Source organism: Lissotriton helveticus, chromosome 5_1 (genome assembly GCF_964261635.1).
Source record: "Lissotriton helveticus chromosome 5_1, aLisHel1.1, whole genome shotgun sequence".
Lineage (NCBI taxonomy): Eukaryota > Metazoa > Chordata > Amphibia > Caudata > Salamandridae > Lissotriton > Lissotriton helveticus.
The window spans coordinates 1,198,669,028-1,198,685,869 of record NC_136065.1 but is presented as its reverse complement, the minus strand read 5'-3'; the positions used below and the strand labels follow the sequence as shown (position 1 = coordinate 1,198,685,869).

The window sequence follows — 16,842 nt, the reverse complement described above, 5'->3', positions numbered from 1 at the left end:
GACTCAACCAATTGTCCATACTAGATATTGCTTGCTGTACTTGTTCTTCTCCAACGAATCAAGCAAAGGATCGCAACTAAATGTTTATCTTTCACTTTCAAATCTTTCACGTTTCCGCAGCTTTTTAATCTTTTCAGTTTTTGTTTTTATGTGTATGTGCTTTTACAGTTGTAGAACCTAGGTTAAGAACCGCTGTAACCTACACTCTCCCAGGCCCCCTATCGGCATCTTCCTAAACATAAAATGCACATCTACTGCCTTGTCCACAACAGCTCACAGACTCCCCATAGCAAAATGACCAGATACACCCCATCCACCAACCACCCAATATAAAATATGTTTAACATGTACATAGGCGTCGTCAAGCATCCCCAACATGAAACCAGTCCCCAAAAAATGCAATAGTGTATTGGAGGTCTGTTGAACTAAAACACTTGCACATGCTAATGGGTCTCAGGACAACATGAACGAGAACCTCCCAGTCAATTGGTTCAGCAAGTCATTAGCACTGGTTGAATGCCACTATATAGATATGATCAATAGCCACCTACACAAATATGGCATCCACTACATCGCCTACTTCTTTAATTTGTACATTTACTCGGCACACCTCCACATCCACTTACATAGAATTACCCTGTAATGTAGGGCTTAGTTAGACTGAAGAAGTGGATGCAATTTTTGTTTTGTCATGCGAAAAATTGTATGCAATAAACATGTCATGAAAACACTTGCAGAGTATGGGATCCCTAAAGACTGGTCTGCATACAAAAAGATCCTCAACAGCCACGCTTTATTATGCCCTTTGAAGACTTTTAAAGAGGGAACTATTCAGAGCTCGATCAGAAGGATGGTTGTTGTATGTAATGGCTATGTGCCAAGGGATGCTTATTCATTCCTCCTTTGGTGGCCAATTTTGTTCAGGGAATGACTAAATGCACTTGGTTCACACATCTTGCATCCCTTGGTGAAGTGTAAATTTGAATTTTATCTTTCGGGTTGGAGGGGAGCTAGGTCATGAATGTATTTATGTGCCAAGCATGCTGTTTTGAAGCCTGTTATATTTGCGACTGGAAGCCAATGTAATTCCTTCCTGACTTAGCGAACATGGTCAGTATTTCATAGCTGCCATGGTTGCCTTAATTTCAGTATTTTAGGATCTTTGCAAAGTATTACGAAAATTAAGGCTCAAGTTAGGGGCTGCTCTCACTTCTGAGGCTCTGTCATTAGTGTCAAGGAGAGAGAAAGGGCTCAACAATGTATACTGTTGAAAGAAACTACGGTTTTAATATTTCTGTAAGTTCTTGGTCTATGATTGCTCCCAAACTTTTAATGTTTTCTGCCAGATTAATGGTTTCTCCGAATACTTTTTGAGGTACTCGCCATATCAGTGAGGCTCTTTTCTGTGGACTGAACACAATTTTGTTATGACAGCTATTCTAACGTTGCTTCTGTTCCAATTCGAAGAGGACCTGGCTTGGCAGTTTGGCAGGATTGTTCCTATCAACCCTTTGGGTGCTCATGACGGCTCCACGCCGTCATGAGTCACGGGCGGCGTGTAGCGTCATGCCGCTGCCGCTCCGCCCAAGTGGCACAAATTCCCCACCTGTGCGGGCGAATTAATGAGTGAACGGGGTCACGACTGCTCCACGCCGTCATGAGCACATGCCGCCCGTGACTCGTGATGGCGTGGAGCCGTCATAAGTACAGGAGCGCCACGCCCACCCCGTAGCCCCCCGCGCTGCGTCGAAATTCGCGGCACAGGGAAGGGGTTAAAGCAGCACTAAGGCTGATTTGCCTATGGCTCTTACTAATCTGAGGTGGCATAGTGGGCAAATAAACGATTAATTGGAATGAGGCCTAGAGTAGTTACCATTGGCTGAGATTAATTCAAGCATTCTATCTATCACTTTTTTAAAATTTTCCATGTATCACCTTAAGAACACTTCCTGTAGTATAAAAAACAACTGCAAACCGTACTATCCTGTAACTCCTTTTCACAAATCAGTAACTAGAGATTCAGTTGATTGGCAGCTGCCAGCTTTATCTCCCCACTGTTGCTAGCTTACAAATGCAATTGTGATTCCAGACAAGCTCTTTAAGTCTGGGTAAGGACCTAAGGGAACAAAGAGTCAAACTCCATTCACTGTACTGGCAGTAGCCCACGGGCAGCTCTAAAGCAAGAGGAAATGTACATTGCAAGATAGAGGATGAAGTAAGGTTTTATGCTCAGTGACTTAAAATGACATAAAATAAATGAATCTACACATTTAGAGGCATTCGAAGAAAAAGACTCCATGGGTGTGCTCCTGTGGACAACAGTAGCTTTGTACATGAGCTGTGTTTTATGTAAGCAAAACCGTAGCCTTCTTAAATCACAGAACTCTTCTACAACTTTAAAATGCTAAAGGTCAGCGCAGCTGACACGACTGTATTCATTTACAAGCTGAAAAGAAGAATCGCCTTTATGCGTGGCCCACCACTTCCATTGTCACAAGAAATCCTAATGCAAAAGAGTAAACACTTCTGACAGACCGTGTACTCCTAGCCTCTTTGATTTGGAACTTCTCCAATGGGACTGTCTCCGTTTTACAGTCTTAGTTATTACCAATAAGCTTGGGCAGAGTTTGCAGAGTTCTGGTGGAAAACAAGTCTGCCACGCTACGCGGAGCTCCGCTAGCGGCGGAGTGAGTTAGATAAATGCTGTTCGCTGTGATTTTTAGTGCAAGGTGATGACCACACTGTGCAATCATCACGAATGGCACCATGCACAGTGCAAGCGGGCCCTGCTTCCTTTCTGCAGCTGGAGTAGATTTTTACTTGAGCTGCAGCTTTCTCAACGCGAAGGGTCAGTTTCGCAACGCAAGCGGTCACAAGCATACGCGACTACTCGCAATGAGATGAGAGATGGAGGGGAAGCAATGACACCCGTCCGTCCATCCATAAAGTACTTGAGGCTGCGTTTATTTACAGGGACCATAAAATACCCCCAAACATAAGTTTTAAATGAACCCTTCTTACCTTCAGGTAGCACTGACAGGATAACACAGCATCACAAAAGCACATGCAATTCCTCCACTGAGTTTATATGTCAGGTGGACTACAGAAGGTCAGCCACAAAGTTTTACATCATTTCAGGATGGCACAGCTGGTGGCAAAAAGAATAATCGCCTCTCGGTTACTTTAAAGAAGTAGCAGTTGGATAATGATTTCCTCCTTGAACATTTTAGTAAGTCGTAGTTATTTCTTTAAAGGTTTTATGGTGTTGTGGTTAACAAGGCTATTGTACCTCAGACCTCATGGTCAAAGATGGGGCTCGGGCAGCTGAATAATTCAATGTCACCGTCCCCATGAGTTGGAATAGGGTTTCTTTTTTGCATTTTGTCTGTCTTTCTACTCTTGTACCACAAAAGTATCATTTGCACCAGACAATAACAATGGCCCATGTCCTTATATCTAGTAGCCATAGAAATGGTTTGTACTTCCTTTCACGTGTCCTGGGCTAAGACCTTTGTCGTCCTTGTTAGAAGGTCTGAGGACTGTATTTCAGCTCTTATCCCTCGCAGTCGAGTTATTACTGTGCCAAAGGCTCCCTACTGCTTCTGTGGCATCGCAGATTAATCATGCCGTTAGAAGGTTGGAAATTAGTGTGCCTAATTCTTGTGAACATCTGCATTTGGTGTAGGGCTGTTGATTGCTGGACCGTAACAATTTCTTCCAGAGGTCAGATGAGAGTGGAACTCGGGCCGGGATCCGCATTTGCTCACCACATACAGGTGTGGGATTTGCTTTTGGCAGCTAAGCTACACAGGTAGTGGTGAAGAGGAGTATGCCCATCAGGCAGAGTCACTAATTAGAGCTATTCACCTGCACTTTAAAACATCCTCAGTCATTCTGGTCAGCTATCCACCATGGCTTGCTACAATTCATTACGTTGATGCATGTCATGGTTTCAGGATAGACTGCCTTAAGGTGTATGCTGCCATCTTACTTTCATAGGGGAGGCTTCCATTGACTAGCAACTGAGGTAGGCGAGCCCTTCAATTGGGGTCTAGAAGAACTTCACCAAGCTTGTTCCCAGCTGAGGGAAGGGAGCAACTTCCCACGTGCAGGAAGTCACTTTTAATGCCAACCCAGTTAATGAAGGTGTTACTAGTCAAAGTCCCGACTTCAGGGGGCAGGATTATTTAATTCTGTGTCCTGAATTACGGTCGAGCTACCCAATCAAATACAATCAGTCTTTTAGTTTAGGCCACTAGCCAATTGAGAAAGACAATGTTCTTTTAGGCAGTTTCCTAGGCAATATGATGAACTCTGATTGGACAGGATGAGGTTTATGTGCCAGCCCAAAGTCACATCTATGCCATTCTTACAATATTAAGGGTATTATACTTCCAGCAAGTTGAAGAGTCACTGGTCATGGACTGGTCCTGTATTGGAGAACCGTAGTCCTACAGACATGTATTCAGAGAGCAGGGTTATCAACTATCCATTTTATTATTCATAATGCCCAATTGTTGATAAACTAAAGATCCATTTAGAGGATAGTACATGGGGGTTTACTCCAAGGGGCACTGTAGACCTCACTCAAGGGTTGCAGCTAAAACTCTACAACGTTAGTACTTGTTAAGGTTCCTAAATCAAGAAAAAGTTGGTGGAAGAGTTGCGTTCTACAGGAGAAATATGGCCTAGTGCTAGCTTGATACCTGCTTTTTAATCCACCTTTCTCACTTGACAGAAAAAATGGTGAACCTGGAAAAATCACTTCCGCTCCGAACACCTGTGTTCCATTATAAGATGGGAGTTAAAAACGGAAATACGGGAACCTGTATCATTGAATTTGTACAGCTGGGACACTGACTTTAGATCGTATGACCTTTATTTTCTCCTCTGTTTTAGATGGTTCAAACTCGAGTCGAAACCGGGGAAGAAGTCAAAGGACCGTGGCGAGATCAAGGCCAGCATCCAGTTTGTAAGGAACAACATGACAGCCAGCATGTTTGACCTGTCCATGAAGGACAAGTCCCGCTCACCCTTTTCCAAGCTCAAGGATAAGATGAAGTTCCGTAAGCCTGATGGCACCTTCTCGGACACCTCTTCCGCTATATTTCCCAGCCGCAGTGGCTCCACACCTGATGCCAGCCTAGTGGGCCCACTTGACCCGGTTATTGAACCCCAGTCAAAGACCAAGCCCCGGAAACCTTTCCTCCTGGGCCCGCAGCGGCTATCTGCAGCTCATTCCATGTCAGATCTGATGGTCCCACCAGGGTCCAGGCCTGGAGGTGTTGGACAGAGTCTACCCATCCAGCGGCAGCTAGACTCTGTCATCTCTGGTGAGGACAGCGGTGAGTACGACTACTTTCATATAACGACCTACCCTGGTCCGACTGTCACATTGGCTCATTATTGTTGCCTTTTTGCTCATGTATTGAGCCAGTATTTTGAAATGCATGTACATATCAATCAATCAATCAATCAATCATGGACATTTATATAGCGCACTACTTACCCGGAGGGTCTCAAGGCGCTTGGGGGTGGGGGGGGTGCTGCTACTGCTCGAACAGCCAGGTCTTGAGCTTCTTCCTGAAGGAGAGGTGGTCTTGGGTCAGGCGCAGGTCGGTCGGGAGGGAGTTCCAGGTCTTGGCGGCCAGGTGGGAGAAGGACCTTCCTCCTGTTGTCGATCTTCGGATGCGGGGGACGGCGGCGAGGGCGTGACTGGCTGATCGGAGGTGGCGTTTGGGAGCGTAGAAGTTGATGCGGTTGTTGAGGTAGCTCGGGCCTTGGTTGTGTTGTAGTGTAGCTCCTATTTTCCCAATAGGCTCTGCGCATTGGAATAGTACCTACAGCAGTAAAGGCCTAGGCCAGACGTTAACTAGGTCTACTACTGTCGATACTAGACTTAATTTTTGGGTTTGCCAGCTAAGCTCAGAGTTCGCTAGAAACTTTCTCGAATGTTCAAGGAAGGAATTAACTCCCCTGATTAGACAAGAAGGGATTTAGTTTCTGACAACCATAGAACATGACAACTTTGCTCTCCCCTAATCAAGAGTCAATCTCGAGAGTCGTGTGAGCACAAGGCAATTATTTTACTCAGTCAGTACGTGCATTCTTAGTCTCATCAGAATGTAGAGAAAAGGAAGAGACGGGCGTGTTCAATAAAAAGGTGTTATTTATTGATCAGTCTCTTTTCTCATACATGAGAAATGGATCGATATTATTGCAATACTTATAGTTAAGTAAAGTGCATACATTAAAAGCAATAGTATAAAATAATACTGTAAAAACATTGATATGGTTTCTGAGCCATATGATGTTTAAAATGATTAAAATATATTTACATACACATATACATTTGACTAAACGTACTCAACTGGTGTTTCTAAATACGCCTACCCCATGTACCTGACCTAAGTCTAATGCGTGGGCGGGAATAGAAAGTTACAGTTTAAGTTAAGTTTGTTTTTGCCAAGTGAATAACTAAAGAATTCTCTGTGAGGGGTTATTCAGTTCTGTACCTGGAATTTAGGATGGATGAGGAATAGTATCTCTTTCTCTGCTCTCGATATTCCAGGCTGCCTGCGAGGGCTGCCCGAAAGCGCCGGTGCTGGGTCTCTCGGCTTGAGATAGCAGCGCGTCTCTCAGCGCGTCAGGAAGGCGGGGCTGCTGCCAGCGGGGTCTGCTTCTGCTCTCGGTTTCGGCAAGTATGGCTGCTCCGTCTTGTCACCACGCGTGTGTTTGCATAGGGCAAGGTCGGCAATATTTATACCTTAAAGGTGCCGAGATTGACGTAAGGATGGACATAGATACGTCAATAAAGATGTCATACGACTTGCTCGTTAGCACATTCTTTACTAAAGTTCTCTGTGAAATCAAAACAATGGCCGCACGGATTATCCAGGTTGTCATAGGTTTGATTTGTTATGAGAACGTCGTATGCCTTATCAGGGGCTGGAGGAATGTCGCTTGTCTAATTAGATCTCAAGCGTTATGACCTAATCAGATAACACGTTCCTGTGCCGTAGTGTGACTGCGTCAGATAACGGTATCTGCATCATGGGGGTTTTCTTGCCTCATGGGCTGACTGTTAGTTAACTTGATAGTTAGTTTAACCAGAATAGGGTCAGGAATAGGGGGACTGATTCAGAACCTATAGAAATACACGACAGTGTAGGGCTTTGTGTGCGTGGGTGAGGAGACGGAAGGTGATTCTCTTGTTGACGGGGAGCCAGTGCAGGTCTCTCAGATGTCCGGAGATGTGGCTGCGTCGGGGGATGTCGAGGATGAGTCTGGCTGAGGCGTTCTGGATCTGCTGGAGTCTCTTCTGGAGCTTGGCGGTGGTTCCGGCATAGAGGGCGTTGCCGTAGTCCAGTCGGCTGGTGACGAGGGCCTGGGTGACCGTCTTCCTGGTCTCGGTGGGGATTCACCAGAAGATCTTTCGTAGCATGCGCAGGATGTTGAAGCATGACGAGGAGACGGCGTTGACTTGTCTGGTCATGGAGAGGGAGGAGTCCAGGATGAAGCCCAGGTTGCGTGCGTGGTCTGTCGGTGTGGGTGCGGTGCCCAGGGCGGGGGGCCACCAGGAGTCGTCCCAGGCGGAGGGCGAGGAGCCCAGGATGAGGACTTCCGTCTTGTGTGAGTTCAGTTTCAGGCGGCTGGTCGTCATCCATTCGGCTACATCTTTCATCCGTTCGTGAAGGTTGGCTCTGGAAGCAGCGGGGTCGTTGGTCAGTGAGAGGATCAGCTGGGTGTCATCGGCGTAGGAGATGATGTTCAGGTTGTGTTGGCGTGCGATGGGCGCGAGGGGGCTCATGTAGACGTTGAAGAGGGTGGGGCTCAGCGAGGATCCTTGAGGGACGCCGCAGATGACTTCGGTGGCCTCTGACTTGTACCGTGGTAGGCGGACTCTCTGTGTTCTTCCGTCGAGGAAGGAGACGATCCATTCCAGTGCCTTCTCCTGAATTCCGACGTTGCTGAGGCGCTGCACTAGGGTGCGGTGGCAGACAGTGTCGAATGCCGCGGAGAGGTCTAGGAGGATGAGGGCCGCTGTTTCTCCGTTGTCCATCAGGGCTCGGATGTCATCGGTGGCAGCGATCAGGGCGGTCTCGGTGCTGTGGTTGGCTCGGAAGCCAGACTGTGAGGGGTCGAGGGATCCATTCGTCTCGAGGAAGGCGGCCAGCTGTTTGTTGACTGTCTTCTCGATGACTTTGGCTGGAAACGGGAGGAGCGAGATGGGGCGGTAGTTCTTGAGTTCGGTGGGGTCCGCTGTTGGTTTCTTAAGTAGAGCGCTGAGTTCGGCGTGCTTCCAGCTCTCCGGGAAGGTGGCGGTGTCGAAGGAGGTGTTGATGATGTCCCGCAGGTGGGGTGCGATGACAGCGTCGGCCTTGTTGAAGACGTGGTGAGGGCAGGGGTCGGTCGGAGATCCGGAGTGGATGGAGTTCATCATGCGGACGGTGTCATCGGTGCTGATCGGAGTCCAGGCGCGGAGGGTGGTGGTGGGTGGCGTTGCTGCGGTCGTTGTGTGCGATGGTTGACTGCTGAAGCTGTTGTGTATGTCCGCGATCTTGTTGTGGAAGTAGGAGGCGAGGGAGTTTCAGAGGTCTTGCGATGGGGTGATGTCGTTGTTTCCGGCGTTGGGGTTGGAGAGCTCTTTCACGATGTTGAAGAGTTCCTTGCAGTTGTGTGCGTTGTTGTCCAGTCGGTCCTTGAATGCAGTTTTCTTGGTGGCGCGGATCAGTTGGTGGTGCTTCCGGGTGGCAAGCTTGAGGGTGGTCATGTTGTCCGGTGTAGGTTCCCTTCTCCAGACTTTCTCGAGGGCTCGGCAGTTCTTCTTGGAGCTCTTGAGTTCGTCGGTGAACCATGGGGCTTTCTTGCTGCCGGGTCTGCTGGGCGGGGTCCTCAGAGGGGCGAGTTCGTCCGCGCAGTTGCTGATCCACTTCGTGAGGTTGTCGGCGGCCTGGCTGGGGTTCGCTGAGCTGGCGGGAGGGTGCTGACTCAGGGAAGCGGCGAGCTGGTCGGCTGTGATCTTGTTCCAGCTTCTTCGGGCAACCTGTTGCTGGTGGTGGTGGGTCGTCGTTCTTCTGAAGGTGAAGTGGACGCAGCTGTGGTCCGTCCAGTGGAGTCCTGTGGCGTGGCTGGAGGCGATGTCTTTGCTGGATGAGAAGACGGCGTCGAGTGTGTGTCCGGCGAGGTGGGTGGGGGTGGTCACCAGTTGCTTGAGTCCCAGGTTTGCGAGGTTTTCCAGCACGGTGGTGGTGTTGCGGTCGTCGTTGTTCTCCAGGTGGAAGTTGAGGTCCCCGAGGAGGATGTAGTCGGCTGAGGGGAGGGCGAGCGGGCTGATGAAGTCGGCGATGTCCTCGCTGAATTGTGTGCGTGGTCCCGGGGGTCTGTAGATGAGGGTGCCTCTGAGGGTGGTCTTGGGGTTGATGTGGATCTGGAAGTGCAGGTGTTGGGCGGGTGCGATGGTGTCGTCGGTGTTGGTCGTGATGCGGATGGTGTTCCTGTGAATGATGGCGATGCCTCCTCCTGTCTGGTTGACGCGGTCTCTCCGGATGATCTTGTAGCCGTCCGGGATGGCGATGGCGATGTCGGGTGCTGAGGAGGCGTTCATCCAGGTTTCCGTGAGGAAGGCGACGTCTGGGGCTGTGGTGTCGAGCAGGTTCCAGAGCTCGACGGCGTGTCTGTGGACGGAGCGGGTGTTGAGCAGGATGCACTTCAGGTGGCTGCTGCTGGAGTTCGGCTTGGTGGGTGCTGGTGCAGTGCAGGTCCGGGTGCAGGAGAACTTGCAGGCCTGGCAGATGAAGGGTCCGTGGGTGCGTCTCGGGGTGGCTCGGTAGCATCCAGGGGTTCGGCCGGCGTTGAGTGCGTTGAGAGTGGCGGCGTCGTACGTCCGGCGGGTGGGCTGGGGTCTGCGGGGGCCAGGGGTCCTGGCACTGGGCGCGGTCCAGGCGGGCTTACCTTTGGCGCGCCTTCGGCGCACAATCGGCGCGCCCGCTGCGCGTGCACGCTGCGCGTTGACCGCTCTTCCATATGTGGAGAGTGGGGGGGCGGAGCGAGGGAGGGGCAGCTGGGAGGCGGGAGCGGGGCGGCGAATGGGAAGGGCTGACGAGGGGAGGGGCGGGGCCGCAGGGGGCAGCGGCGGGGAGGTGGCGGGAAGCGCGGCAGGGGCCAAGTCACAGGGGTACAATAATACAAAAACGGGGGAAACAGAAAATAAAACAGGGAGCAGAAGCTACACAGGGGGTCAAAGCAACGGAGTTACAGAGGAACGAGTGAAACAACACGGGGACTAAAAATGCAAGGGAGCAGAGAACACACGGGGCGGAAGAGAAACAGTCGGATACTTAAACACAGACGCGGCGCAGGTGGGGTAAGAGCGCCAACAGCGGAGTCACAGGGTCACGAGCGCCAACAGCGGAGACACAGGGTCACGAGCGCCAACAGCGGAGTCACAGGACCCAGCTGCGAGCGGCGGCGGCGGCACTTGGCGGGAACGGGGGGCAGCCTGGGCTCACTCACGAGGAGGGTGCGAGGGGGTGACCAGCCCAGAGGGACAGTGGTCACTGCTCGCTACCTTGCTCACCTCGACCTATATGGCCCAGTCAGTGGGAGGGAGGGGCAGCTGGGAGGCGGGAGCGGGGCGGCGAATGGGAAGGGCTGACGAGGGGAGGGGCGGGGCCGCAGGGGGCAGCGGCGGGGAGCGGGGAGGTGGCGGGAAGCGCGGCAGGGGCCAAGTCACAGGGGTACAATAATACAAAAACGGGGGAAACAGAAAATAAAACAGGGAGCAGAAGCTACACAGGGGGTCAAAGCAACGGAGTTACAGAGGAACGAGTGAAACAACACGGGGACTAAAAATGCAAGGGAGCAGAGAACACACGAGGGGAAGAGAAACAGTCGGATACTTAAACACAGACGCGGCGCAGGTGGGGTAAGAGCGCCAACAGCGGAGTCACAGGGTCACGAGCGCCAACAGCGGAGTCACAGGGTCACGAGCGCCAACAGCGGAGACACAGGGTCACGAGCGCCAACAGCGGAGTCACAGGGTCACAGGACCCAGCTGCGAGCGGCGGCGGCGGCACTTGGCGGGAACGGGGGGCAGCCTGGGCTCACTCACGAGGAGTGTGCGAGGTGCGAGGGGGTGACCAGCCCAGAGGGACAGTGGTCACTGCTCGCTACCTTGCTCACCTCGACCTATATGGCCCAGTCAGTGGGAGGGAGGGGCAGCTGGGAGGCGGGAGCGGGGCGGCGAATGGGAAGGGTTGACGAGGGGAGTGGCGGGGGCGCAGGGGGCAGCGGCGGGGAGCGGGGAGGTGGCGGGAAGCGCGGCAGGGGCCAAGTCACAGGGGTACAATAATACAAAAACGGGGGAAACAGAAAATAAAACAGGGAGCAGAAGCTACACAGGGGGTCAAAGCAACGGAGTTACAGAGGAACGAGTGAAACAACACGGGGACTAAAAATGCAAGGGAGCAGAGAACACACGGGGGGAAGAGAAACAGTCGGATACTTAAACACAGACGCGGCGCAGGTGGGGTAAGAGCGCCAACAGCGGAGTCACAGGGTCACGAGCGCCAACAGCGAAGACACAGGGTCACGAGCGCCAACAGCGGAGTCACAGGGTCACAGGACCCAGCTGCGAGCGGCGGCGGCGGCACTTGGCGGGAACGGGGGGCAGCCTGGGCTCACTCACGAGGAGTGTGCGAGGTGCGAGGGGGTGACCAGCCCAGAGGGACATATCGTGGATGCTCAGTGCACTCTTTTCAGCTGGTACAAAGCAATGGTTAGAAAAAACCCTAGGAGATGTCTTAATTATGAAGGCTTGCATCAGAAACATCAAGCGGCCAGCAAATTGATACCAAAACTGGTCTGACCCATGACTTTGTCCCTGCCCTGCTGCACGCCACAGTCTGGAATACTTGCAAACTAACTCCTATGAGAGACCAGCGTGAGTGGGCCACGTGGAATCTATTTTTAGCTCATTAATAAATGCCATCCCTTTTAACCTGTGGCGCTAATTTGCATGGGGAGTGGTGAAACTCAAAGCCCAGCTAGACTCCAAACCTCCTTCACCTACACAGTGCACCTCAGATTTAGTCAATTGCGTCACTGTGTGAGCACACTATTGGTAAAGACCACTTTAATCTTTTAAAAAAATGTGCCACTCATGCCCTGTCTCTGGCAGAAGATGTCACATCCCACGACTTCTTGCAGAAGCATCCTCCCCCTAATCTCTGTAGCATAAGTTGATGGGTCACTTCTAGAGTTTTGAGACCTCTAGAAACGATGCCAATAGATATTATCTTTTCCTTCTTAGTATCCAGCTGGTCTAGTACCGAGAGATGGTGAGCAGTGTTGTCTATTCAAAAGAGTTTACTCGCTCTCCCACTCGCAGACCTGGTGCTATGCAAGTAAATACTAGACAGCCACCTTCAGCATCACGTTCAAGGGGCTCCAGACTATTGATTAAAGAAATAAGTTTGGCCAGGGGAGCAGGGGCGTAGCTTGGTCGGTAATATTGGGGGTGGGGGTGAGTTTCAGATGTCCCAACAAAAACATTATAAAACAATCCTGCAGGCATATCATGTTTAAAGGACGTTATAGGACAAGCAAGGTGCATGAGAGGGGCTTAAGGGACAGTGGAAAGAAAGAGGAAAGCGGATTGGTTGGGGTACCAAGTGAAAGAAACTCAATATTAGTCAGCATTTTTTAGGACTTTCAAAACCGAGATTAGTGTGTGTGTTTTTGTCAGTGTGCGCATGCAAAAATCCCAGCTGAAATTCGGCAGACACCTCACCATACCAGACTGAAGGTACCTGTACCCAACTATTCATCTGAAACTAAATGTATTGGGTGGGTGTAACATCACAACCCCCACTCCACCCACAAAGCTGCTCCCCTACGGAGGAGGGCTACAGGCAGGTGGCGGGTTTTAATTTTACGTAACCCTTCTTGCATTCATTACCTTTGGCCTACATGCTCATTTGTTCACTCACTCACTCTTGTTCTCACTCTTATTTTTACTCTCCACTGTACCAGAAACTATGCAAGGCTCAAGGATCCATGCAATAATGCAGACCACTGTGCTTCAGAAACACCTGTGCACCATCGCCTCTTCAGCATACATCATTCCAAACTTTCGAATACATTATTAGAGAAGATGGAAAAAAAAAACTGAAAAATTCAAATGTGAACGGTGCTATAAGGAGCACTTTTATTGAAAGGAGGTCGACCTTCCTTGCTCTTGATAACGCTTTCTTGGGTGAGTGCCTGTGTGGCCCTCTACTTCCGTACTTAGCTGGTTGAAGAAAAATAACCGAACACGAACGACTGCCTGTCACACACTTTAGCTGCAGGGCAACGCCACAGGAAGTCCTTTTTGTGACATCGGGATAAAACAACAGGGTGGATCGGTTGTTTACTATTAGCGTTCCAGAGCCTAAGATAATATTTCATTCCAATTGAATAATGAAGCTGTTGCAGCTTACTTTTAAATTAACTTGTGTTTTTATTTTATTTTATTTTTTTATTTTGAACAAGCACAATGGTGCTACAAAAACTGTTAAATAACTACCAGGACGTTTGGTGTATTGTATTTATATCTGTATTTTTATTACTTCCTACATATGCCTTCTTACTTTTTCTCCTGTATGTATGATCTTTTTACTATATGTACAGCGCCCTTAAACCCTGAAGTGTCAAGTTTGCGCTATCTAATACTCCGTAAATAAATAAATCTAGTCTAATTGTATAATTTCTACCATGCCAAAACTGATTCACTTTAACTTGTGCGTGCTATACTCCGCATTACACTACACAACATGACTGAATGCCATACTAATAACCACTTTACTCTGCAGGAAGTCTGAAATCTCCTCACCGAAGGACATTGAGTGCCGACACATCTAAAATCAGTGTGTCTGAAGGCTCCTCCGAGGAGCCTGGATCTGCCACATCATCCCACAGTGATCCTTTCACCAATGGCAGCACTGCTTTGCCCCAGAAGTTTGCCACACTGCCAAGGCAGCGGAATCCTTTCGAAGATGGCCCCGAGGCGTGGGACGGGGACGTTGGAACTGCTGGCTGGTTCTCCAGACCTGGCGAGGCCAAGAAGGAGCTCAAGAAGAAGGAGAAAGCCAGTCTCTTCGACCGTGTGAGTGACCGTGTGACTGGAAAGAAAGAGGGCAAGAGGTTGGAGCATAAACTCAGCAATGGTGGGTCGGACGGTTCCAGCAGCAGCAAATCACCTGGCGACAACCGGTCCAGCAGTGCAGAGTACGACTCTACAAACCCTTTTGCGACCAACTTCAAGATCACCGGGGCTATGTCTTCCAGGTTTGGGTGAGTTTTTACTATTTTAGGCCTAAGACATTGCTTTCGAATTGATTGCTGCTGCAGTGAGAGAACATGAAAAGGACACATTGTGCACAGTAGAGGCAGGTCTCTAGGCGCATGACCTGCTACAAGATAGGGACTGAAATCATCTTTGTATACAGTGACATAGCAAAGGTGCCTTAGACCCAGCGCAGGCAAGGGATTTGGGTATCTATTGTTTGGAAATAGAGACCGCTATAATTGGGGTGCAGTGGGCACCTCACATCCGTGGCCCACAGTGCACCTGCTCCACCATTGATGACTACGTATATGCTTCCACAATAGCTTGACCTCCTCTGTTCCCACGTCAACAACACTTAAAGAATTTCACACACACCACTGGCTCCCAGCACTTCACTGCAGCCTGGCGTGCTCTCAAATAATTGACAGCAAGAACATTAACAAAGTCGGATTTGTTAGCACAACACAATGGCTCTGCTTCATTTAAAATGTGATACAACCCTCATCTTACACTTTTCATTACGCCCTACTCCTTTATGGACCGTTTGCTGTGTGAACACAGTCTCACCACCTTCTTCTGGATCCATGTTGTAATGTAGTCTCCCTCTTCCCCCATCTCTCTGGCCCCACACACCTCCATATATACTCGCCCTTTCCAACCACATCCATTTGGACCCATAGTCTTTAATGTCTCATACTTCTACATCAATGGCCCTGTGCACGTGGATAGAGTCCGATTTGTTATCCCAACTCAGGCTCTCTTTACTTGAATGGAGTCTCACGCCTTTGAAACTGTACTTGTTCTGTGTACGTTACTGATGCCTAAGTGTCCTTTCTCACCGACCTGCTTGAGGTCTCCCTTCTGCTCCACTGACCTCATGCACTTCCATGTAGTCTCACACTTTGACATGACTGGCCCCAGTCCCCTCACATTACTGTTCCTTCCTACCCCACACCTCTGTCTCAAACACTTGTGTTGTGGCTTCCTTTACAGCTCACTGTCGCCATGCACTCTAGTCTCAGTCCTAGCCTGCATCCCAAGACTTGCGGCTCGAAGATCATAACACGCATTAGCCCATGTAGTCTGCCTTCCTGCCCTTGCACCAGTTGTTGCTTAGTTTCTGCTCTGTTGGTACCCACATCCTTGCATCTCTATGCATCTCCCACAAGGACAGCCACAGAGGATGTCTGAAAGGCGGAAGAAATAAGGAAGATCAGTGGGATCAAGACCCCCGAGGATATTAAAGCATGCCATCGTCTGTCAGATGACGCCCACCCATTGGCCGAGGGACCGCTTGTGCACTTTTCCCAATTTGCAGGCTCTGACAGGTGTGAAAGGGAGGAAGCATCTTTAATTTGAAGGTGTTGTTGGAAGCTCTGTGGAAGATGCCGGGTGCGTTATTAATGAGGGTCCGTGACACTGGCGATGGGTAATTAGTCTGACCCGCAGTGAGGGCCTGGGTAATTAGCCCGGTAGGCAGCAGCGGCCACAGGATGGGACACACCTTCGGTCTGTCTGCAGACTGGCACTTGGCAGACGGGTGCAGTGCACAGGCTGAAGGGTTGTTGGCCAGGTCTCTTGTGCTTCCTTTGAGGGGGAGCTTCGACCCTTCTCTACAGGAGGGGCTATTCTAGCGAACTCCATCACGCAGAGGCGCGCGGATGTGCCTTTGGAATGGCAGAAAGTGGCAGGCTGTCCACAGCGGAAGGGTTCTTGGCTCCTGGGTTTCCAACAGGGTCTGCTGTAGCTCAGCTTGACGACGGGGGCACTGGGCCCTCCATGTTACCAGGTCGACCACCCTGGGTCTGGTCAGGGGCTACGATCTGCCGAAAGCTCATCGTGGAAGAGTGCTATCTACTGGGGTGTGAAGAGGGGCTCAGTGCGAGAACCTCTGCTTGGGACTGACCCCTAGATCTTGTCCCGGTCGGGAAGGTAAAATGAAAACATGGGAATAGTTAAAGTGATCAGTATGAGCTTTCTCCAGGAAGGAAACCCGTGTTTTTTTAAGGATTTGACAAAGGTTTAGAGTTGTATAAATTGCATTTAACAGCGCGCTAGAATGAAAAGCAGAAAGTGACAAGCCTTCAGTAAATGAAAGTGTTAATTCCCTGGCTGTTGGTGTCCTGATAACCCGCCACTCACCCTAAATGCTTCTCCTGCTTCTAAAGAGGAGCAGCCGAAAAGGAAGCCTGTGGGTGTCTGCAGCAACACGTTTTGGGAGCAGGTACCATCTTTCTCGGTTACAGCCGGCGCAGTCCTTCATAATTCCTTTGTGGTGTATATTTGGAACTCTTTCCCTCCGGAAGTAGTCGAGTTGTTTCATTGTATTCAGAAGTCTGCCACTTTATCACCGTTCTCGTACTTCACTCCAGAGGTTAGGTGTCTCATGTATGGTGTATTTTATGCAATGTGTGAACTTGCTGCACTTGGTTTCTTAGCAGCTGAGGAGCCTACAATTAAGCTAGACCTCAATTTTCCAAAAATGAGCGAGTTCACGATCTGGAGTAAGA

At 50.0% G+C, this 16,842-nt stretch overlaps 1 protein-coding gene across 1 annotated transcript in view; it reads left to right on the top strand.

The window, feature by feature from the left end:
• RAB11FIP2 (RAB11 family interacting protein 2) overlaps positions 1-16,842 on the top strand; it is a 141,471-nt gene that overhangs the window by 74,260 nt on the left and 50,369 nt on the right. The window contains exons 2-3 of the mRNA XM_078643905.1: positions 4,900-5,345; positions 13,857-14,337. Of these exons, the coding sequence (XP_078500031.1) occupies positions 4,900-5,345; positions 13,857-14,337 (927 nt within the window). The remainder of the gene's footprint in view (positions 1-4,899; positions 5,346-13,856; positions 14,338-16,842) is intronic.